The 25,351-nt window shown below is 40.7% G+C and overlaps 2 protein-coding genes across 2 annotated transcripts in view; both read right to left on the bottom strand.

Moving 5' to 3' along the window:
- LOC308408036 (Fc receptor-like protein 5) overlaps window positions 1-25,351 on the bottom strand; it is a gene marked incomplete at its 3' end in the record, with an annotated part of 241,472 nt that overhangs the window by 134,430 nt on the left and 81,691 nt on the right. The gene's annotated exons all lie outside the window — the stretch shown is intronic.
- LOC308403225 (low affinity immunoglobulin gamma Fc region receptor II-b-like) lies at window positions 9,290-20,747 on the bottom strand (the record flags this gene model as incomplete). Its single annotated transcript, XM_080892495.1, has 9 exons — window positions 9,290-9,412; window positions 9,524-9,586; window positions 9,801-9,863; window positions 10,193-10,252; window positions 10,358-10,420; window positions 16,424-16,543; window positions 18,530-18,808; window positions 19,293-19,559; window positions 20,621-20,747. The coding sequence occupies 9 exons, from the start codon at window positions 20,745-20,747 to the stop codon at window positions 9,405-9,407; spliced, it is 1,050 nt and encodes a 349-aa protein (XP_080748621.1). The 3' UTR covers window positions 9,290-9,404.

Raw genomic sequence — 25,351 nt, 5'->3', positions numbered from 1 at the left:
GTGTATCCCACACAATGTTAAAATGAGCCAAGTCAGCACCAATCACATTCTTAGACAAACCTTTTCACCTCCTCGTGATATTTAAATAGTTTCTTTAATCAGTAACATGCAAACAGAGAAAGTCAGTGATGTACTTACAGAATAACTCCAGCACGCAGAGCAAAGAGCGCCTCATCCTCACATCCAGCTCTGCTGCTTTAACTGTTTTACTTTGTACTAAAAATTAAGCAGAAGAAAGAGATGTTGTTATTTATATAGATACGAGTGTAACTTCTTCTTCTGACTCTTTGTGCTTGCTTCCTTTTCACACTGAGCTCAAACAGCAGTTGTAGCTTCGACTGCAGCAGTTCCTGTATATTCAGAACAGATTAGCTTGCTTCTTGTGTGGTTCCATTTTTGTTTTCTATTCAAACCTGTTCTGTTACTAAACCCAAAGTTGTTCTGACTTGAAGGAACTGAACCTCAACCCTTCTGATTATAAGAAGATTCTAGCTGCTCTGCCTCCTCAGCTACAGCCATCCCAATGACTCCAGCACTGTTACATTAATTAAAGTTTATTTATTTTTAAAGTTGATGTTTAACTTTGGTTCTAAGTCCTGTAGCAGCAGTAACTTGAGTGAATGATGCATACTGAGCAATTATACAAAGCACAGCAACAAGCATGCATTGCTTTATTGTGTTAAACAGTTTTATTTGACTGAACTTCCTCTTCCCCGTTTACACATAAAGAGGTGTAATAGCTGCCACATACTCACTAGAGCAGTGAGCAGACAGTAAATTCACTTTGACCATGTCCACACTAGCCTGGATAAATTTGAAAACGGTGTTTTCGTCTGAAAACGCTCCACGTCCACACTATTGTTTTCATGCGTTTTCACTGAGTTGTTCATCTACATTGAAACGGCCAAAAACACTTACGTTCCAGTACTGCGCATGCGTGAAAAGCAAGAAATTTCTGTCTCCCACTTATTTACTTTCCAGCTCTTTGAAACGTCGCGGCAAACTGAGGCCCAGCACAGAGGAAAAGCACAGAGTTTTTTAAATGGACTAACAATAAGGTGGAGTTGTTGCTGCGAGTAACACAAAAGTACAAAGTTGCAAGAGCAAGTGAGAATTAAAGAATTTGAACAAAAGCTATCACACTGCGACGCAAAAACGACTTTTTTAAATGTATCCTCTTTGGAGAGCGTTTTCAAAAAGCTCAGCTGTCCTTGACTGAAAACGCCGTCAAGGATGCTCTCCTGGATGGGGATGGAACACAAAAACAACTTTTTCTCTCACTTTTGGCCTTCCGTCCACACTGAGACGGCCTTTTCGGTCACGGAAAATTGAAAACGCTCTCTAAAGTGGATCAATTTGAAAAACGCCGTTTTCGCGGCACAGTGTGGTCGGCGTAAACTGAGACTTTTTAAAACGATGACGCGTTTTAGTCATGTGATGCAGTCATGTGACCAATTAAACTAAGCAAGCAGAGGGCATTTTGTTTGCTCTCAGTTTTGACAGCCCTATTAAAGATTAATATCTGTTTGTACATGCTTCAGATAGCTTTTCTTCAAATTCTTTAATTCTCACTTGCTTTTGCAATTTTGTACTTTTGTGTTATTTGCAGCAACAACTCCACCTCATTGTTAGTCCATTTTGACGCGACCTTTCAAAGAGCCGGAAAGTAAATAAATAGCAGACAGAAATAACAACAGGTCGAAGTGTAGACATAGCCTCTGATACCAAAAGTAGTCACTTGTCTGCTTTTACACACATATAAACATGAGTGATATCCCATTCTTAAACCATAGGGTTTAATAAGATGTCGGCCTCAGATCGTCGTCTGCACTTCAAGGTCAGATGAACGATGCCAATGAGGATGCCAATCTTCACATTTTGGACAGACAAGACAGATCGTTTGAAACAGGACATCTATGTCACCGTGAACGACCATCTTTGAACAGAGAGGATGGCTTATGACACCAACCATCTGCCACCTACAATCTAGTTTTGAGATCCCTTCCCATATGCCCAGGCACAACTTGCATTAGGTGACGATAGCTCACATGAAATTGTGAGGCAAGGTCACACAATTTTATGGTTTACCCAAAACCTCTGGCGATAGTGATCCACGCCTTTTTTCACAACTTGAGTCACATGATTAATAGTGGGCCAACGACCCTGTTAAGCAACAACCTGCATTAGGGTGTAAATACCCGGGACTCCACCATTTGGTTTTAGAATTTAAGAAGCTGGAACAGCTGAATTCAGTGATCTGGATGTGAGTGAATACTTTTGGCCATATATAATATCACACTGTGAAACTTAAAAAAAATAATCTGAATGCACATCTTGTACAAACTAAAATATACTTGGTAACTAAATACATGTGTCCATCCATTTGCTTCCACTTATCCTTTTCAGGGTCGCTGGGGGTGCTGGAGCCTATCCCAGGTGGGGAACACCCTGAACAGGTCACCAGTCTGTTGCAGGGGTAACACACACAGACAGACAACCAGTCGCACATTCACAATCTAAATGGGCAATTTAGATTTTTCAATCAACCTATCCCCACAAACGCATGTCTTTAGACTGTGGGAGGAAGCCGGAGAACCTGGGGAGAGCCCACGCAAACATGGGGAAAACATGCAAACTCCACACAGAAAGACCCCGGCCTGATGGTGGAATTGAAGTCAGGATCTTCTTACTGTGAGGCAACAGTGCTAACCACCGTGCTGCCATATGCCCACATACATGACATACATAGACATACATAACATATTACATAGTTAGCAAGATGCTTTTAACATAACTGAGAGAGGAAAGAGGAAGTGGATAATCAATAAAAATTCATTCCTACAAGAGATGACAACCAGCAAAGACAAAAAACTGAGTTTTTAAAACTTTGCATTTTGCTCTCTCTGCTGCCAGCTGTCAGAGATAAAACATGTTTTCTGGAAGGCAACACACATATTTAGCTTAAATTGTTCTTCCTCATTTTAATTCTGCAGCAGAAGAAAAAGATAGTCAAGTCATCATTGTGTTACTGAAGCGAGCTCGGCAGCTCAGTGCTGACTCACAGTGACAGATATAACACCTCTGTGAAAGCCAGCAGGCAAACATTATTTTACCATCACATTGTATCGAAACAAACAGAGAATCTCTCTCAGCTCTGCCACACATGCTTCACACCACTGATGCTGACAAACATGTTATTTTCATACATGTTTTACAAATAAACTACTGTATTCTGAGTTACCACCTTGTCAGCTCTAGTAATTCCCAACGTGTGGGCCAGGGCCCCCTCGTGGGCCATGAAGGTAACACAGGTGGGCTGAAGTTCAGTTTGAAAATACAAGTGTAGCCTGGGAAATGGTTAGCCACGCAGGACACAATTACTGGGGTTCTAAATGTGCAGTTTTATTGTCAATGACGACTGAACAAACCAAAAAATGTCTTTTGACCTTCACTTTTGTCAAACAGCGGCCATATGGACTTGTACTGAACATCTACAGCACGAGGGGTAACGTGGCAAAGTAACAGAATAACCTATTAAACAAACATGCGCCACTACAATACGAGGAATAAAAGAAATGAAATGAAATACAAAACACAAAAATACGGCAGTGGCCTCTGTCTGTGCAGAACAAAATACAAAGAACTAAATCACACAAGGCTCCTTTAACAAAATGTGGAAGTGTTACATACATGTTTATACACACTTACATTCCACAGAAATCTCAGCTCACTTGCAATACTGGAGCACATAGACGATCTCGCAGCTTATCCCTTGCATGGAGAAAATGGCCGCTCCACGCTGCACATACAGGTCCTTTGCATCACACATTTAAGAAATACATCATCTTGTTAAAATACTGACGTTTTGCCACTGCATTACAATTATAACAATATGTTTCAATGAGTTATGTGCATATTTAACAATTCCTTACCAACAATTTAACTCCTTCACAACATTCCCGTTCCACATCCACAACAAAAAGAAAAGTAAACAGGAAGTCCCAAGATGCATTTCTTGTTACGTTTTTTTTTGGGAAAACTGCAGTTAACCCTTAAGTTATTTGGTTAACTGAAATGGAAAATATTATTATTAATTTACCACTCGGCTACACAAGTATCACAAGTTTGGTGAAACAGAGCTGATTCCACTTTCAAATATTGTGCTTCTAGGACCAGAAGAGAAAACAGAATAGAACAGGAAAGTTTTATCATCTAAAGCTTAAAATGAGACAAACTTCACACTGGTCCAGCCTTCAAAAGTTCAGTCAGAGCAAATATTCATGAAACATTTTTTTAATGAACTTCATGATGACAGAACCCAACCAAGCCCAGGAACCACATAATAATCAATTAATTAATCCATAATTGGCAGCAATGGATACTGATCAGTGGCAGAGTTCCCAAAAGGATGTCAACAGGTGGAACTCACAGAGCAGCAGATGATTGAATCTCTGCAGTCTCTGCCATCAGCACAGGTGGAACAGGAAAGGGTTTTTTTTACACATTTCCCTGTTTCAAAAAACCATCATTATTTCCACACTGTGGAAATGGGCACATGGACAGCATGGACAGCAGAACTGTCATGGTCCCTGTGCCTCACCAGCTGATCCCGAATTACGCAACATGTGTTTTTGTTGTTTTGCTCTTTCTCTCGCTCTCTCTCTCCTACCAGAGGGGGTGCACATTACAGGCTCCTGCCCCTGGTCCACGCACCTGCCATTTCCACACCTGCTGCCTATCTTCGTAATCCCGAGTCCTACTTAAATAGGCAGCACTGTGCTACTCGTCGCTGGATCGTTGAGCTATCAGCGTCAGTTGCTCAGTAGGCTGAAAATCTGAATCAGTGAGTTGTTTCCATCAGTTCATCTCTTACTGAAGATTTTTTTGTGAAGCTCTTTCCCGGACCTCTCCCTTCCCTGGTCTGAGCCTGAGTCCGTTAACTAATCGTGACAACAACGTTTAAATCCCTGGAATACGAGACAGCTTTTTAGTCTGGTTGACACATGTGACGTGTTGTAATGTTACCAGATACATCTTTCTTCAGTCAAGGCCAAAGGAAATAGTTCTGAATATAATTGTAAGCCTTATGAACACCCAAATGCTCTGATTGTGGGATGTCTTCAAAACTTTGTGATGAAATCTACTTGGCACAACCATGGTAAGCTGTATCAGAAAGAAAATAAAGCAAAACAAAAATAAATAAATAAATATTGGTTTTTTTTAAGTACTTAGATGAGGAAGCCAGTTTTTTTGGTTGCTAATTCACTGTGAGAAATGTCTAGAAGCAAGTCAGGTGTAGATACAGCCCTATTCTCTGGTCCACCTTACTCGACTTGAGCTTTAAGTGCCTCCCTTGTGTAATGACACATGGTGGGTTGACTTCAAGAATACATGAAGCTGATGCATCATTACCCCAGAGCTAAACAGGTAACAGCTGACAGCAAAAATCAGCACCAGACCAGTTTTTGCTTTTTGCCACATGTCCATAATGTGAGAATCATCTCACCTTCTGCATCAGCTGAACCTGTGTGATGTTTTGTTATTAGACTAATGTGCTAATCACAGTTTGACCATAATGAACACCAACTTTGAACCTGAGGAGCGCATGTCACCAGGACACCCTAGATCGAAGGATGATCACTTTTGTAATCATATAATCAGATCTGCAGCCCCATGTTCTGGACTCTCAGATGAAGCAAGAAGCTGAGATGATCGCCACCTGGTTGTCAGTTGGATCAGGATTCTGAAGGAGGCTGGGGATCTGACTGCATCGTGTTCTTCTTCTCTATTACTGAGGCAGCTGCACAGAGCTGCTGCTGCAAGGTTGTTGGTGCCTGTCGTGGTGGTATTCCAGATGGTAGACTTGAGAGGTAAAGACAGCCATCAAGTTGAAGACGTCAAACTCTCAGGCTTTATTAGCTTGTGGCACCTTGGAGGAGGCTAACAGGTACAGGCAGGCCAAGCATACTGCAACCCTGGCTGCAGCTGAAACTAAAACTCAGTTGTGGTAGGAGAGTAAAAAGTTTATAGTACACCTGGAGCACTGTTGATGTCAACCAAGGATATTGTAAGCAGTAGAAGGAATACTTCAAAGATCTGATTGAAAAGCCTTCCATAGAGGATTCAGAGTCTGGGGATGAGTGGGCTCCATTAATAGGAGTGATGGTGGTGATGTAGTGAACTTATTAACAGTTATTAACATTCACAGGGTAGACGTGATACTTTGAGATGAACCTAAAAATACCAAAAACCTGGAGCAAAAGTTTTGAAACGCCTGTTTTGTGGTGACAGTTGAAGGCAGCTGTATGAAGGCAGTGTGAGAAATTTATTTTCATGGTTTCACAGCACGTCATTTTTTCCCTTTAGTTTAGTATGTGTCATCACTGCAGTGACACCATTTTTAATCTGCTGTCACACACTGTCATCCATACTTAAATGTACCAGAGAAAATTATTACTGTTATTCGGGTACAGGGAGCAAATATAAACATGTGTCATGCACACAGAGAACAAAGTGAAATTCCCACTGTGACCTTTGTGTGAATTCCCTGTTAATTCTCTGCTATGAGCTGATAACATAAAACAGCATATCTGTAACACAGAAGACTTCAGGCTGAAACCACAGGCTGCATTTCCTCTTTTCTAGGTGGTCACAAACCACGAGGCCTTTCAGTGGATAAAAAAAAGCCTCTGAGAGGATAGAAAGTAACCACCAACAGTCATTTACACACATGTAGGTGTAAAAAGAGATACAGAAGACTAGAGCAGCTTAAAGGGGTGGCAGTAAAGGCATACAGAGCAGTAGTTAATAAAATTCTATTTATTTACAGTAAATTCCTGTATTTTAAAGCCAACTAAAAGATGAACTCTTCCTAAATAAAACAATAAAAACAAGCCATGCAATGAAAAATAAAATCACACAGAGCAAACTAGCAATGAAAGAGAATACTATGCATGAAGTGACAACAGCCGTAAAATAAATCAGAATAATATGGTAAAGATATACTCTGTCGTCTATCAGTTGTATATCACCTGTTACTGGGTCTGGCTCCTCCTCCAGGTCTGACACTGGTTCCAAAGAAACAGCTCCACGGCCTCCTGCCGCGACTTCCTTTATGTCCTCTTTGCTCTAAGTTTAAGTTTACCTCATTGCGTTCAGAGGATGAGGTTAGGAAGTAACAAAACTACTTTTCAAAATAAAAGCATACAAACAAAATACATATGTTGCAAAAGTGTACTAACTAACACAGAGTGTGATACTAAAATCATTTCCACCAAGTGACAAAAGCACTGAAGGCTGCTCAGAAGAAATAATTCATCCTCTTTCACTTTTAAGGCTCATCACACTTTGTTTTTTATAGACACAGAAAACTGTGTGTATTGTATTTATTTATTGCAACATGACATGGCAAATAATAGACTCTGAAGTCAAAGTCTTCAACTTTTATCTTCTAATATTTAACATCCAGCCAAGCAGATGAAGTCATAATAAAATGACTCCCTCTGTTGGCAACCAACTCCAAACACAACCCAGTGATTATATTTTGTACTAAAGTACTACACAAAACGTCCTTAAACGATGACTTAATGTATTTTTGATAATGAATACTTGCAATAAATAACTTAAAATATTGTAGTAACACATCAGGTAGCAAACAAACTGAACACAGAAGCACTAAATGAGCAAATCACAAATCAACAATCAGGAAAACAGCTGCTTATGAAATTCCCACGGTGCTCTTTGAATTCCCTGTTTCCTCTGCTGTGTGAAGTTTGCTGAAAACATCAAACCTGCTGAACAGAAGATTTGTGGCTCAACCCACAGGCACAGCCAGAAATCATGAGATGTTTCAGTTTCCTCTGATAAAAAGACAAACAGCAGAATAAACAGTTTGTTACACACGTGTAAGGACGACAGACCGCTCAGAAGAACAAAGAGGTTGTTCTCTATCGTCATGTTTCCAGTTTTAAAATACACCCATCAAAAAATATACATAATTCTTGTTTTATGACTTCAGACTAAGGCTGCCACAAATGCTTATTTTGATAGTTGACTAATCAGATCATGCATCCATTGGATCGTAAAACGTGCAGCTTATTGCACCAGCAGCATCTGCTCTTATATAACTATCATTAGCTTACAGCTTGAAGTGTTTAAGATATGTGCTAACTAAAAATAAAGACTAGATGATAGTTTATTAAACTTTAATGAAATTTGCAGATTGTCTCAGTAAAGTTTAATAATAAACTCAGCCGTCTGCTCCTTGCTATCTAAAATATAACAGGACACTGGAGTAAATTCTACCATCTCACTCTTTTTAATCAGTTTTGTGTGATGTTTATTCAGCTGTGTAAAAACTATAACTTTAATCTCAGCCAAACCGATTTACTCAGGAACAAATAAAACACTGAGAAAAGCCAAAAAAATATATTTTTTTAAGTCATCTAAGTGACTTAGATCATGTTTAACCTGAGTAGCCAAAGACCGCAGGGATCTGAAAATGATGTGCCGGGGAGTTCAGTGTTCTCGCCGGCTCTTGTGAGCCTTGAAACCCCGGCTAGCTATCGAGCTGGTGGGTAACAAAAAGGAGCACTTTTGCCAATATGTGATGTCTTGATAAACAGAGCAGATATTTGAAGTGCACACAGCTACATTCTCAGCTGAAAATATCTTAAAAGTTTATTTTGTGACCCAGAAAGAGTAATAAGAGTAATATTAAAACTAAGTAGCTGCCGCCATTCTTGGAAACTGGAATTGGCTGGGCCGCGCTATGAATTTTGGGATAGGTTGGGCCACGAAGGATATGCCCGACCCATCCTTCAAATCTGTTTTAAATGTTAAAAATATAGTTCAGTTTTAGAAGCTTTTATTCAAGTTGAGCAATTCAGATTCAATCTAACTATAAATGCATGAAAATGAATAAAAATGTTTAAGATAAAGCAAAAACCCCCAAAACAAAACAAAAAAGAAAAGAAATCAAGAAATACATTCATTACATTCAAATTCACACAGTACTGATCAGATCATTTATTTAAATAATGTAGATTTTTAAACAAATACAGTAAAAGTATGTGTTGCTGCCCATAACAGTACTTTTTAATGTAACACTGCTGACTTAAAGTCGTGCTATCAGCTACTAAAGATCACATATTTCACACTTTGTTCTCTCTGATGTTGAAACAGGAAACATTCAGTTAAGTTTTATATACAGAAAGCTTTAAGAATATAAAAACAGCTGATATAGAACATATGCTTTATGCTATAAGAGAGTACTAACTCTATATGATATTATGATGTAATATTGTAACTGCACATAAAGCTGAGCATGTCTGATATTTGGGCAGCAGAGGAGCAAGAGTGGCTTCATAAAAAGCTTCTTCTTGGCTTTGCTGCTACAGCTCTCCTCACTGACCTGTAAGACAAGCACAAAAAGACAAAGTGATTTCCAACATGTAAAGATATTATGAGCTGAAGACATTTAATAATGTGAAGAATAAATCAGCCTGCATGGCAGCAGAATTACTGAGAGAGCTTCCTGATGTGACTTCAGAATAAACTGCTGCATCAGCTGCAGGACTTGATTTTCCTGTGAATGACGAGAAGATCATTGAAAACAATAATATCATTAACCAGGAGGAAACTGGATGTCTCCACTAATGCAAAGATAAAATAGTAGATTTTTAAAAGCTGATGGATTGTGAATACATAAATATAAATATTAAAATAAACAGATTTACATTGTAAGAGCAGATAAACATGATGAACAATATTCAGTGGAGATGATGGCAGACTTTGCTCACCTTTGTTTTTCTTGGCTTTTTCTTTTTTGGGCTGTTTAACCTCAGCATACATCAGACTGTCCTCTAAAAGAGACGTCAGAGCTCAGGACACATTTGTTCAGCACAGATATGATACAAACATGTTGAATACATATGGACTTTAAACTTTTTACAACTACAGGGAAAGAAATCTAAGTAAAAATCATTTGTTGCCTGTGACACTTCAGCTTTGCATGTGTGTGTTTTGTGATTGAGGTCTGGGTCAGAATCTGTGGATGCTGTGATTCAGTAAAGCTGAAACACTGATTAGTAAGTGAATAACTAAACTCCATGTTGACCTATAATTACCTGCAATATAATGATGTGATGACATGTTCAAGTACAAACACTGAATGAGACTGTTGTGACTGTACCTGCAGCTCCCGTCTTCACCTCAGAGTAAACAGCACTCTGCTCTGGTTTATGATGCTTCCCTGTGAAGATGATCGAATCCACAAAAGAAAAACATTTAATATATTTTTAAACTTTTCAAAAACTTTCCAGGCTTTTATTCTACATTGTATGTTTTGTGTACTCACACTTATTTCCAAAGTTTTCCAGTTCAATATTAGAGTAAATGACATCTGGGGGTTTATCTGCACCTGAAATGTTCATATTTTAGTTACACAATTGTAAACCAATGACATGGTGCCAGTTTCCTTAAATTAAAAGACTGTTTCATCTCTAGCTGCTCTGTGCTTTTCACATGATGTACTGCACCAGTGTTTCAGTGGCTCACACATGAAAACCAACATGACACATTTTTCAAAGATAAATGAAAAAACAGAAAAACCTTTTACAGAGTTTCATTAGTTGTGTTTAAATCAACAACAGGACTATCAGATATTTTCAGAGCATGAACCCATCATGGTGTTACTGTTTGTGTTGTTCTGATATGAAACAATAACATTTGTGGATTCTTTCAGTCGAGTTAAAGATACAATCAGTTTATAAAATCCTGTTTGTTTCTGATCTTTTGTGCATGTAGTCAGTTGGTTATTTAGATGTTTGTGCAACTAGATTTTAATAAAAACTGAGCACAAACTGAATCTAAGACATGTGAAAGTTAATGGAGATCTGGAAAGACCAGCTGTGGGGAAGACAAGCGTCCTAGGGTCAGCTGCAGGGACAGTAGGGAGACCTCCACCCATTGCTCCACCACCACAAGATGTTCCATGATTAATGGAGCAAAACATCAATGAAGGGTGGCTCCCAGCTGATGACCCTTCAGCTACCATGATGTAACTGTTGGAGGTACACAGTGTTGGGGAGTAATGGAATACATGTACCGCCGTTACGTATTTAAAATACAAAATATGAGTAACTGTATTCCGTTACAGTTACCGTTTAAAAAGGTGGTATTTAGAATACAGTTACTTTGTTGAAATAAATGGATTACACTGCGGTACTTTCCTGTTTCATTTTGTCGCGGGTCAGGACTGATTGGGTTTTGTTTGACAGCTACGTTCTGTTGTTCCAGGCGGCAGCGTTACGGTTGCCATGGTTACAGGGCGACGCTCTCTCTCTCTCTCTCTGCGACTGTGTGTTTCCTGGGCGATCCCACAACTTAGACATTCACATTACTCACACCCTCATTACACATACATATAGGATCTTGGGGGTGGGCACAATACACGGAGTCCAAGTTACCATCAGGGTGTACACCTCACCCCAAGAATCATTGCCCACCTCTCAATTTTAAATACACGTAGACAGGGCTGGACTGGGACAAAAAATCGGCCCGGGCATTTTGACTAGAGACCGGCCCACCAAAAATGTGACGTCATTCAGAAACCGCAAAGGATTCTGGGAACTTGTGGCAAACAGGTACTAGCGCATGCAGGCTTTCAATTGAACTCAGTTACACAGCTATAAAAAGAAACACAAAAAATGGCAAGAAGCTGTTGTATTATTAACTGCAATAGCCGGTGTTGTGCCAAAAAGTGATTTCCGGTATTTGCCAAAAATTGATTGCTCGTATTTAAATTGCTATGAGTAACTTGTTGGGCTATAATATGTGAAACATATGTCAAATGCATCCCTCATGGATGACATAAAGTCATCTCTCCATCTCTCTCTGCTGCTCTTCTGTCTCCTGTCACGGACTTCTCCACTTTTGATGATAAATCAGCCTGGTGCAACATGTAAGGATTGGCACAATTTGTTAAGATTGTGAGGAGTTTGAGAAACTAACCTTAAGCATAAAATACAATTTACTATCAGTAACTTCATAGCACCCGCCCAGCAGTATATAAACGCCGTCATGCTAGCTAGTACGCAGTACCAGTTATTCTAAGCGACTGTAAAAAGTCAGCACAACGAAAACAAACTCCAACTAAACTTGGTTTATATCTGACACAGATAGACAGCAGGTCATAACCTCTTACCTAAAGTTCAGTTCACTTGCCACTATGACCGGCGGCCACCTCGGTCTCTCTTCCTCCTGCCTCCCCTTTCCCTTATCCACCTGCTGGCCTCCGCCACTTGCTGATGTTGCTAAATCTGTGGAAGCTCTGTCATAGCCACCGCCAAACAATTCAGTTATTTTTACACATTTGGCAGCGTCTGCCTGAAGGGCTTGTTTCTTTTTGGCCCTAATTTTTTCTGCACCTCCTTTCCTTTTTTGTTCTCCATTTTCGTCTCCATTAGTTCGTCTATAAGATTGCTAAACAAGGGGGCGGGTGCATCCGACCTCCTCGGCTGTAATTGGTCCAGCCCAGAGTCGATCATGACCAATTGGCCAATCCAACACCTTTCATTATTTATACCCTTCCAAAAAAAAAAATCGATCGGCCCATAAAAACAAAAAATCGCCAGCGGCCCACCGGGCAAATGCCCGGTATGCCCGATGGCCAGTCCAGCTATGCACGTAGACATTGAGGGCTAGCAGGAGGAACTATGCGCTTACCTGCTGCTCCTTGGCAGGTAGCTCCATGCCCTCCTGGGTTTTAATTGCACCTTAGAACACACATGCATCAACACTACTATGAGCGGGTGGAGGGAGGTTTGGAGTCTTCTCTCACCCCCATTCTCTGCGGCCTGCTGGAGCGGGGGGGCTAGGAGGAGTTGGCCGTCCGGCTGCGGTCTGGTGTGTGGGGCCTCCCTGCTGCTGCGGAGTCGGGGCGGTCTGCCTCTCCCCACCGCAGGGAAAAGGGTAACACCACCTGGGTCTGGGTGCGGTTCCCCCCTCCAGGGGCAAGGGTACCTAGACCCGGTTTGTAGAGTACGCTTGGGGAGTGTGATCGTGTATACAGCGTCTCTTTATGTCTGTCTCCACGTCGGTTGAGTGTGAAGTGCATATGAGAGCATGAGGGTGGGAATGGATGTTTGTGTCTGTGTGTGCCTGTATGTTTGTGTCTATATGTCAGGTTGGGTATCAGACGCCACCTCTCTGGGGACATCTCGGGCCCTCCAAGGTTTGGAGGCCTATCTCCACCCACCACCACTTCCCCTACCGGTGGCGGACTCCCTCAGGTGTCGGTGCGTTGGTTGTTCTTTGTATCTGGGGGTGGGCGTCCGGGTACACACCGGCTCACTCCTTGGCGGCCGCTTATTGGGGCTCGCTCGGGCCATTTCGGAGGTGGGGTGCCCCCGGCCTCTCGGCCTGGGGCTCGGTCACTCAGGCACAGCTGGCTGCCGGCGGAGCTCATGGGCGCGTCACTGCAACTCCCCCTGGCTTCTGCTCCGTGGCTGCTGAATGAGCCCTCATCTGGGACTCTCCTTAGCTCTTACTGGGACAGTGGCGCAGCTGCCCCTCTGTGGGTCTTCCTTGGTCTCTTGTGTTCTGGGGGCCTCTGGATGTCTGGAGTTTTGATCTCCTCCATACCTGCTTGATACCATAAAGGACAGGGCTGTGGCTCCCCAGCAGATCATTACATGGAGAAACCTTTGGAATGCAAGCATGCTGATCCACACAGGTATGCACACAGGTGTACACATGGGTATTCACAGACGCGGACTACAGCTTTCTTGGCTGCTGCCTCAAAGCACACTGTGCGCTGTCTATCTTGCGTGTTGCACAATATCGTTTATTATTTAGTAACTATTGATATCAATGGCTGGCTAGTTTATTGTGATGGTGCTGTTTTTTTTTCTATTATTATGTTGCTCTTTGTTGTTTGCTGTCTCCTCTGTTTTTTTTCTCCATACAGGTGACCCAGGAGTTTTTTGTTTTTTTGTTTTTTTTTTTGTTTGTTTGTTTTTTTCTCTCTTCCCCCCCTTCTCACCGTCTCTTCTCCCCTTTGGTTTTCTTTCTTTCTCTCCCCCTCTTTCTTTCATTCTTTCCCCCTGTCCTATCCCCCAGTCATGTCTGTCCCGTTTGCAACTAAAAATAAAATAAATTCATAATTATAATAAAGGTCAATCAAATGGACCAATATGGCAAGGCCATGATGATCCACTTGGTAAAATAAATCCGCTTGGCATCTTTCTTGGCCTCAAGATAACAATTCTGATGGCTATAGATCCAAACGGGACAAAAAAAGAAAAGAAAAAAAAAAAAAGAGAGAGAGAGCGCCTTTTCGTTGTTGTTGTTGTTGTTGTGCTAAGCTAACAGGCAGAATGCTACAAGCATAGCTCTAAAGAATGTAGCATCATGGGCAGTGTAGTCCGTGTTGCAGGGAGAATGGACTGCCATACACGTTATGTGTCTGTGAGCGCGAGGAGGGAGAAAAAGGGGAGTAGAAAGGTACAAGTTGTCATCGAGGAAAAACGGGAGCTGGAAGCATGTAAATATAATAATAACCACTGCAGCCAAGAAGAGTGCCTGACGAGCCCAGTTGTAAGTAAGCTATTAAGACTCGACTGTACACCGTGTTCGTGTTTTCCTCCGAAAACAATAAGTTCCATTGGAGCAGCCTTTCAACGCCTCTTTCTGTCTCTCGCAAGAAAAGTTGACCCACACAACAAAGTAAAGCTATTTTTTGGCTACGAGCCGACAGGGACCCCGCCGTATTAGTCAGAGGTCCCTTTACTACAGTTCGGAGTCGCGGACCTTCAGTAATAGTAATAAATCACACAGCAATAGTACATTCACGTTGTTGTAAAGAGCATGATAATATATTAAGTAATCCAAAGTATTCAGAATACGTTACTGTCATTGAGTAACGTAACGGAATACGTTACAGAATACATTTTGGGGCATGTATTCTGTATTCTGTAATGGAATACATTTTAAAAGTAACCTTCCCAACACTGGAGGTGCAACAGGTAACAATGTGTAGCAGGTAACTTCCTGCCTGTGCTTCCTTCAAGGTCCCTGAATGGTTGACCCGGGGTTTGATGTTTTGGTTTCTCTGGTTTTCTATTTTTGATCATTCTTAGTTTCATAGTTCTGTATTTTGTATTGTTGACATTCTCGTTTTCTCGTATGATGTTATGTTTACATTACAGTTATCTGTCTATTTGGTTAATGAGAGTTTGTTTATCCCCTTGTGTTCTCACTCTGTTCTCCATGTTTTGTTTACTGTCTGCGTCAAGCTCGTGTGTCTTACTCCAGGTCTCAGTGTCACTCATTTCCTGTTTTATTTTGGACTCTGTTCTCGTCTGTATCGTGGGTCTAGTTTTACATCCTCCATAGTCATTCTGTTAACCTCTTTTCCATTAGTAACTACTCAGGTCAGGTCACCATGGTTTTCAGGGTTTTCCATCAGGTCATAGTTCCTGTTACCAGGTACTTTTTCAGTATTTACTCAGCCGGAGTTCCAGGCGACCCGAGGCGATCCCAAAATGTGACGTCAACAGCCTGCATCCCACTGATTGACTGCTCAGTGGCGTCACTCAATGACTTATGAGAGTATTACATTGATGAAAATCAAAACAGCCATTTTTGAAACCCAGCAATGAGGAAAACAGCTACAAAAGCAACACCGTGGTCCCAGAGTCTGACGAAAATTCACAGACTGAGCAGCAGGTATATCATCGCCTCAACGTCCACCTTCATTGTAGTGTGTTTGACGCATCCTAATTACGTCACAGGATGCTCAGCCACGTTGCTATTAGGACGACCACACACATTAGGTGGTACTTGACTGTAACAGAAAACCAGTCAATACGATTCGAATAGTTGTGAGTTGATCCAAGTAGGTACTAATGCAGGGGTGGCAATTCCAGGCCCCGAGGGCCGGTGTCCTGCAGGTTTTAGATCTCACCTTGGGTTAACACACCTGAATCACATTATTAGTTTGTTACCTCTGGAGAACTTCAGGACATGTTGAGGACCTAATTTTTAAATCAGCTGTGTTGGTTCAAGGACACATCTAAAACCTGCAGGGACACCGGTCCTCGAAGCCTGGAGTTGTCCACCGATGTACTAATGGAAAAGGGGCATTAGTTATCACTGTGTTCCCACCTGTTTCCCATCATCTCATTATATTGTGTTTTATAGACTGTCTCAATCTTCCTTTACTGTCACATCCTTCATCAAAGTTTGTTTTAATAAGATTTGTAGAAATTTGTTTTCCTAGTTTTTTTTATTTGGATAATTTTCTAAGTTCTGTGATAAAGTTGTGTTTTAGTTTACTAACCGTGACAGATACTCAATGAAATGTCAATATCAATACTAATACTAATAATAACAATAATAATAACAGAAAAGAGGCTCTTACACTTGGACTGTCTGCAGCGATACAACAAGAGCAGGAGAATAATAATGAGAGAGACTCCACAAACCAGTCCAACAATCAACCACACAGGAGACGAAGAGCTGTCAGCTCCTGACACAGTTACTGTAACAACAAATAGCAATTAATTATTAATAAATTAGAATTTTATAAAAAAAAAAATACTTTTATAAAATGGAGCCGAGTGACTTTGAGACTTAAATCAGACAATATAACGTTCCTTCTCAGTCATTGGTTTATAAAAATCCATCAGATGTTTTGATCCTGCTCACCTTTAACTGACATCCAGCTCTGTGCTGACTCTCTTCCTGAGTACTGACACTTGTAGAAACCTTCATCAGACTTTGACACTGCAGAGATCTTCAGCTCCCCTCGGGGATCATTTTGAATAAGTTTGTCATTGTGATAGAAAAACACATTGGAAAGTATTTTTTGTGTTCTCAAACTGCAGCTCAGACTAACAGAAGCTCCCTCAGTCACAGGATGAACAGGACTCACCAGGATAGGACCATCACCATCATCTGTGACACAATCACACACAATTGTTTCAGTCACATCAGCTGGTGCACACATTTAGAAAGAGCTGACAAACAATAATAAGAACAGATTGTACAAATGTTTTTCATCATGAAGATCTGATCTTGTGTATTTAAAAACTGCTATTTTTCTCCAGATAAAATGACTTCACATACAGCAAAGCTGGGACAAAAGTTCATGTGACGTCTAAATCATTCAGATCCAAGAAGTAAATGTATAATAACATACTCTGTACAGTGATGTTGACTGCACTGCTGAACTCTCCTGATCCAGACTCACACCAGTACACTGCAGTATCTGACTTTGATGTGTTGATGTCACATGTGGATCCAGTCATTCTCCTACAGTCAGAGTACAGTCGGCCGTCCTCAGAGAACTTCCTCACTCTCCACTCAGGGAAGTTTCCCTCACAGGTCAGTGAGACAGAGTCAGAGGTGAAGTGTTGCACTCTGTCAGGACTCACTGTGAGAGACGCTGCTGAATGAACATCTGGAAACAACATGCAGTGAAGACACAAAGCTCACAGATGTTAGGATCAACATATCACAGTGGAAATATACGTTTGACTTTTGTTTGGTTCACAAGAGTCCTGATAGTCATGCAGCCAGATTTACAGACTTTCAAATCATCAGCATGAAGATTAAAAATCCTCAAACTGACCTGCAGACCAAACAAACTTTGGTCGACTGTGATCAGTGTGATACTCTGGGTCTCCTCTTCCAGCTCTGCACACATATCCTGCTGTGTGTGTCTGTCCATGAATGATGTAGGAGTCCTGTGCAGTCCCACTGCCATCAGGTAGCAGCTCATAACTGGAGGATTTCTCTGATAGATCAGGAACAGCTTTATACCAGTAGAAGCTCCATCCTGCAGACGGATGTTCAACCTCACAGTTCAGAGTTACTGAGGCTCCAGGACTCAGCCATGATGGAGACACAGTGAGGACAGGACGGGGTTCATCTGTTCAACAAAGATTTTCTCTCAATCTTTCGTCTCTTAACTCTGAATTCAATGTCACTAAAATGTTGGCTCACAAATATTTATGATGAACTTTAAGAGTGAGACTATCTAAACATGTCAAATATCTCAACATGTACTAATAAAAACATATTTTTACAAACTGTTTCTATTTCCAGGTTAAATGAACTATGACTCTACTTACTGTCAGAAACTGTCAGTGTGACTGAATCACTCCACTCTGTTGTTTCATGCTGTGAACTTTTCATTCTGCCCTTACAGCGATAGTTTCCACTGTTGGATGATGAAGCAGATCTAATCCTGTATTCATTTTGATTTGGAGCTTTTATCATGCTGTTTGTTTCCCACTCATAATCCCACTCAGTGTCTCCTCCGTGGATCTCACATCGGACAGTGATCGTCTCTCCTCTGTATATCTCAGACCAGTTTGGATACAGAGTCACAACAGGCCTGTTTGAGGCTGTTACTGTTCAAGAAAGTACAATAAAAACACGTGAATGTCAAAAATGTTGAAGTTTTTTTTTTCTTCATCTTCCTCCTTAATCAGGAATTTATCTGACTTCATGTTAAACTGACCAGTTTTCCCAATCCTGACTGACTGGCTGTCCTCTGTGTAGTAAACTGGGTTTCCTCTTCCTCCTCTGCACCTGTAGAGTCCTTCCTGTGAGACACTGATTTGTCCATTTGAGTGGAAAACTGCATCTTGTGTGGTCAGGGCTTCAGAGGATTTCTCATCTCTGTACCAGTAGTATTTCCATCCAGATGATGATGATGGGCTCACAGAGCAGGTCAGGGTCACACTGCCCCCTACTGGAACAGCTGTGTTATCAGCTCTCAGTTTGGCCTTTGGTTTATCTGCAGTTCAGTTTAGAAAAAGAACAAAAGTCAATGACTGAATCAAACCAGTTTAAATAACTTGGTGGAAATATGGAAAGAATAAATATCACATAACTTTAATGGTGAAGCTGCAACAAACTGTACAACTATCACACAAACACAACACTAATCTTTCATATTTAATTTGCTGCATTTCTAAGTTAAAAACACACATGAGGAACAATCAGTGGATTTAATGTTTCTTAGTGGATGTGGTGGAGCAGCTGAGACAGATTCAGCATTTGTTCTGCATTTCATCTTTCATGTATTAGAGCTGCACAGCAGAGAAGTTACTCTCATATGTTTTGTTCTCTTCACTGTGAATAAAAAGCTGCTGTTCAGGTTTTTGTTGTTGGAATAAAAACTAAACATTTTACTGACCAACATGAAAGACAGTTATAAAGCTGTAAGAAAGAAGAAGTGCTTTTTTCCTTATTTAGATACTCTGGATGAAAGATCTTACATGATACAGTCAGTGTGATGATATCACTCCACTCTGAGAAGAAATAGTCCCTCCTGCCCCGGCAGCTGTATCCTCCACTGTCAGACTCAGTAGTTCTGATGATTCTGTATTCATTGGATGTTGGAGGTGTGTTTAACTTGGCTGCTCTCCATTCATACATCCACTGAGCTCCTTCACCTCCCTGAATCTCACATCTGACAGTGACTGTCTCACCGCTGTATATCTGAGTCCAGGATGGCTGCAGGGTCACAGTGGGCTTACTGGGAACTGTTCACAGAAAAATATCCAGTTAGAGACAAATAGAAACATAAAAATTCAGATGTTTAAAACATGAGAGTAACATGAGTGGAAAACAAATCAACCTCCAACAGGCTACAGGGTTAAACCACACCTCGGGCCAGTCTGACCACAGATAACTGTTTTCATCACGGCCACATCCCACTTAGTAAAATTGCTACAATCAGCACAAAGACAGTCAAAACCAGGCCAGAGGCAGGACTGTTTCATCAGGATGCACTGGGATATTTTCAAACACCCTGACCTGTAGCTGGTTTTTGATAGCATACTGTGCTACATGAAGAACTGTATAGCACAGCTGCACAGTAGCACAGAGGAATTAGCTCCACAGGGTTATACAGGTCACCCAGAGGATAGTCGGCCATCCTTTGCCCTCACTTGAAGACCTGCACAGCTCCCGCAGTCTCAGGAACACGAAGAAAATCCTTCAGGATCCATCTCACCCAGGTCATGCACTGTGTGAACGTCTACCTTCAGGCAGACATTTCAGAGCCATAAAGACAAAAACTAACAAACTAAGGAACAGCTTTGATCCCTCAGCCATCACCATGCTGAACGCTGAACAATCAGATCCAACACAACTCTCATATACAGTGTTTACATTGTTATAGCACAGTCTCATGTTTACACCTGCAGGTACGGCTGGTGTTTACATCAACACTGTAACACAGAAACATTTGTTTTGTTGTTTGTTATTAAAACAAAATCTGAAACTTTTCACTGCAAGATCTCATTTTTCTCCTCAATTTGAGGTTTTGTAGCTAAAACACATTTTTTAAAGGTCTGAATCGTTTTGTTGATGTTTTTTGGAGAGCACATTCTCTGTGAGGGTGAGTCCTTAATCTCACAATTTTGGACTTAAATCAAAAACAAAGTTGAATAAATGTTTCTATTTTCCCACCTCTCCAAGTAATCTTAATGAGCAGAAAACTTATCTGAGGGTTAATAAACTCACAGCTATTAGATAAAGTTGTTAGCACACATTACATAATGACCTCTTAGTCTGGTAGAAATAAAATAATTAAACTCACGAGTTTCTCTAACTGTGACGTCACTGCTGTCCTCTGTGTAGTAAACTGGATCTCCTCTCCCTCCTCTGCAGTGGTACAGACCTCCTTGTGAGACACTAATAACTCTGTTTGCTTCATTTCCTCTCATGAGCTGAGCTTTAGAAGAGACTGAATCACGTCTGAACCAGTCAAACTTCCAGCCAGCAGAGCCCTCCACAGAGCAGCTCAGTGTCACACTGCCCCCTGCTGGTATGACTGAACTTTGTGCTGTCAGTGTGGCTCTGGGTTTACTTGCTGTTGAAGAAACAAAATAAGTAAAACATTAAATCATCCTCAAGAATAAACTTGTTACAGCACTGATCAAACTTTAAACTTTCACTGATTAATTTATCTACAAACAGAAACAAAGTAGTTTTTGTTGGAGCTCTTTAAAGCACCTGCAAGGATAGCATGCTAATGCTAAGCTAGCCAATAACCAAGAGTGATGAACTTCATCCTAACAAACTGATGAGCAGTCAGGCTGCAGCTCCATTTCTACCTGTTCATGTTTCTACTGTAGAATCACCATGACAACCGATGTAAGGTCTCTTTGTGCTGATTTTGTGTAAGAACTTTTTTGCTTTACATTTTTGAGAAATGATCCCAACACTGATCCCAACAAAGAGGAGAAATACCTCCAACATGCACAAACATTTGACCTCACAGCCTCTAATTTGCATGAATGTCTTTGATATTCTGCTTAGAGATGGTGGCGACTCTCAAAGTGGAGCCAATGAGAATCAATCAATTCTTATCCATTCCCATCCCTACCTGCATGTGACACATTAGACTGTCTAACAAACTAAAGATTTCACTGATTTATCATCCTCTTATCAAACTGTCATCTCTGTACATTCCTCTTTAAACTGCTGATATTTTAAGAGCCTCCATGGTGTCTCTCCTTTCTGTTTGCACAGTGAGAAAGACTGTTGTCCTGAGCTGCCTGCAGACAGCTGGATAATTGTTGGAGTTTTCCTGTTAAGACAGATGTAAACATGAAAACATGAAATGTCAGCATGAATCATGGTCCAACTCACATGAAACTGTCAGTCTGAAGGCATCACTCCATCCTGTTAAGAGATAGTCACTGCTACCCCGACATCTGTAGTCTCCACTGTGGGACACTGAAACTCTGCTGATCCTGTATTCACTGGATGTTGGAGGGCTGTTTGTGTTGGGTGCTGTCCATTCATATTTCCACACCTTTCCTTCACCTCCCTGAATCTCACATCTGAGAGTGATTGTCTCACCAGTGAATATCTGAGACCAGCTGTGCTGCAGATTCACAGCAGCCCAAACTTTCCCTAACAAACAGATAAACACAAATATTAAACTGAAAAAATCATAAATTAATTGTTACTTCAGGTTAATCATGATGTTTCGTTTTATTTCACAACAAGATTTCACCCTCACCTTGTTTCTGAATTGTAACTGCAGCACTGTCCTCTGTGGAGAAAACTGGATCTCCTCTCCCTCCTCTGCAGTAATAGATGCCTCCTTCTGAAATACTGATCGTGTGCTCTGATGTTCCAGCTCCTATTTTCTGACCTCCAGAAAACTCTGAATCACGTCTGAACCAGTCAAACTTCCAGCCAGCAGAGCCCTCCACAGAGCAGTTCAGTGTCACACTGCCCCCTGCTGGTATGACTGAACTGTGTGCTGTCAGTGTGGCTCTGGGTTTACTTGCTGTTGATGTTACAGGAAAGACAAACATCAGACTGTCAGTTGCTTTAGGAAAAACTTTGTTATATAACAAATAAAGATTTCAACATAAAAACTCAATTGTAATTTTTAAAAAATCCAATTTATTTTTATTAATTTACAATTTATGTATTTTTTTAATTCAGTAAGTGCTTAATAGGTCACGACCCTGGATGATGGGTTAAGAAGATGGATGGAGTTCAATAATAGATCTCAGGTTTCTCAGGTAGGTCGGTCCCTGATCTCAGTGTGATCATCACACTTGATGCAAACAGGCACAAACAGCACAAGAAAAAAAAGTGACTTCAAAGCAAATTTGATGAGAATCAACAACTGGCAGCAGCACACATGAGGGCAGCACAGGTATCTCAGCTAACTGTTAGCCAGCCAGAGAGCCAGGAGCTAACACTGGATGTATATAACATGATGAAAACTTTATCAGAGTGAATCAAGAATCAGGTGAGACTGTTTTTATGCTCTGTCACCAAACTGTACTCCTAAATGCAGAGACAGGTGAACTATACACTGTTAGCTGATCTGAGGCCAGTTGATTGTGGTCACTCTTATTTTCAGATTTTTTGTTAATCTGTCTTTTATTTAAATGTTTGTTTTAAGGATCATGATCACATAAATATATATGCATAAAGATGCATAACCAGTGCACAGTCAGCAGCATTTATCATTCATAATTTACACAGATGTTTTTCATACTGTATGCTATCCCCGACCCCAACCAGGGCTGTGATGTGATAACAGAACTCTTCTCTGTTGATGATCAGCCTTTTCTTTTTTCAGCATCTGTATTTTCCATCGTCAGACAGCAGCTCTGCTCATTCTGTATTTATTGATTATGTTTGATCAACAACTTCAAATAAATTATAAAAACAAAATAATTGTGTCATAATTCTGAGCTGCAGTGGTGGAAACTACACATGTGCAGGTACTGAAGAAACTGAGATCATCACATCTGTGTTTAATGTTTGTTACGATTTTCTCTGATTTTGTTACTAAACTAAAACAAAGAACAATATGACTCAATGAAATGTGTCCAACTTACATGATACAGTCAGTGTGATGATGTCACTGCAGACTGAAAGACTCATGGTGCAGCAGCTGTATCCTCCACTGTCAGACTCAGTAGCTCTGCTGATTCTGTATTCAGATGTTCGAGGTCTGATTAATGTGCCATCTCTCCATACAAACAGCGTCTGACTTCCTTCACATCTGACAGTGACTGTCTCACTGCTGTATATCTGAGGCCAGGATGGTTCGAGGATCACGGTGGGCTTATTGGGAACTGTTCACATAAACACATCAAGTTAGAGATTGATGGAAGAATAAAGTCATTTTGAAGCTGAGCTGATTTTTATTGCTGCTGTTAAGAGTCAAAAGATTTACTGCATCCTGGTGACATTTGGACTTGAAAATAATAAGATGTGTTTTCATGAAACAAATTAAAGCAGTTAATTAATATTCTGAGTAAAACCACAGAGTGACTGCACAGACCTGCAGGATTTAACTCACTCACTGTTTATAAACCCATTTAGTATCTTAAATAAAACGATGCACAAACAGAGAAACAGGGTGTGATTTAAAATGGTGCATGAAATACAAAATATCAGATTAAAATTATACATATTATATGAATGTGAAGAAAACAAAGAACCATTTCTCACCTTCAGCATTAACGTAGAAGAGAGAACCGAGCACTAAAGTAAAGATTAAACATCATCAGGATCAAACTGACAGAAAATCAAACTCAAAATGAACAAAATTGTTTTTTAAAGATAAGTTTTCACATGACACAGTTACTGCTCATCAAAATATTTCTGTGCATAAAACACTATTAATATATGAACTTGTACACAACAATGAGTCAAGTGCAACAAGCAGCGATGTATCCAACACGATACTCCAGACTAAACTGAACCAAGGAACCAGCCAACATTTGTCTGTAACTTTCATAAACATCACAAATATGCTTTGTTCAAACTCTCACATAAACACTTCAAACCAGTGATACACTCTAATTCTCACACATGAGAAACACTTTCATTAATCAGTGCCATTCAAACAATGTCACAAATGTACTTACACAATAACCCCGTCATGCAGAGCAAAGAGTGCCCCATCCTCACATCCAGCCCTGCTGCACTCTGATCCTCAGCTGATCTCAAACACTTTGACTTTACATCAATAATAAAAAGAGAAGCTGCATTTAATACAGATAAGAGCAGAGTGTTTCTTCTGACTGTGGCCTCTCTGTGCTTCCTTTCCTTTTATACAAACCTCAAACAGCTCCTGTAGCTTTGACCACAGCAGTTGTGTGACGTGTTCACATTTCCTGTCCACTGCAAACATGCAGGTTTGCTTCTTGTGTTTGCTTCTTACCTTCTGTTGTTTCAGGTCAGGTGACATATTTTACCAGCTCATAATTATGCTTTATTCTCAGAGACTTTTATGTGATTTGTGCAGTGTGCTGTGGATCATCATAATGTTGGAATATTTTATCTCGAGTCATCTTATCAGCAAATGTTTCTGAACATCCACAGACATTTATTGTGCGATACATGAATGCTGTTTTCCCAAAATGTGTTGTTTTCAGTTTCTGGCCACCACACTCACTCACTCTCCAGGATTATGCACAGACAATGATCTCCAAATATTTATTTGGTTTCATCTGCTTCCAATATCATATCAAATATCACTCATACGAAGGTGCCAGTGTTCACATTTTGAACAGAAAATACTGACGGTTTGAAAGAGGAGTGAAAAAGTACGTCTATGTCCACTGTGAATGACCAGAGTTGGTGCCTTATGGCATCAGCTGTCAGTCACCTACAATGTAGTTTTGAGATCCCTTCCTTGTGCCACAACCCCTCCATGGTACTTTCCTCAGGTGACCTCAGTACGTTACATGATGGGTGGAGGCAAGGTCTCAAAGTGTTCTCATCCCAAATCTCTGGTGATAATTTTTGAATAAGACAGAAGTTGGAAATTCTGAGTTACCAG

This window comes from Rhamphochromis sp. 'chilingali' (assembly GCF_963969265.1).
Source record: "Rhamphochromis sp. 'chilingali' genome assembly, chromosome: 1".
Classification (NCBI taxonomy): domain Eukaryota; kingdom Metazoa; phylum Chordata; class Actinopteri; order Cichliformes; family Cichlidae; genus Rhamphochromis; species Rhamphochromis sp. 'chilingali'.
The sequence above is the reverse complement of the archived record's forward strand: the minus strand, read 5'-3'. Positions and strand labels throughout refer to the sequence as shown.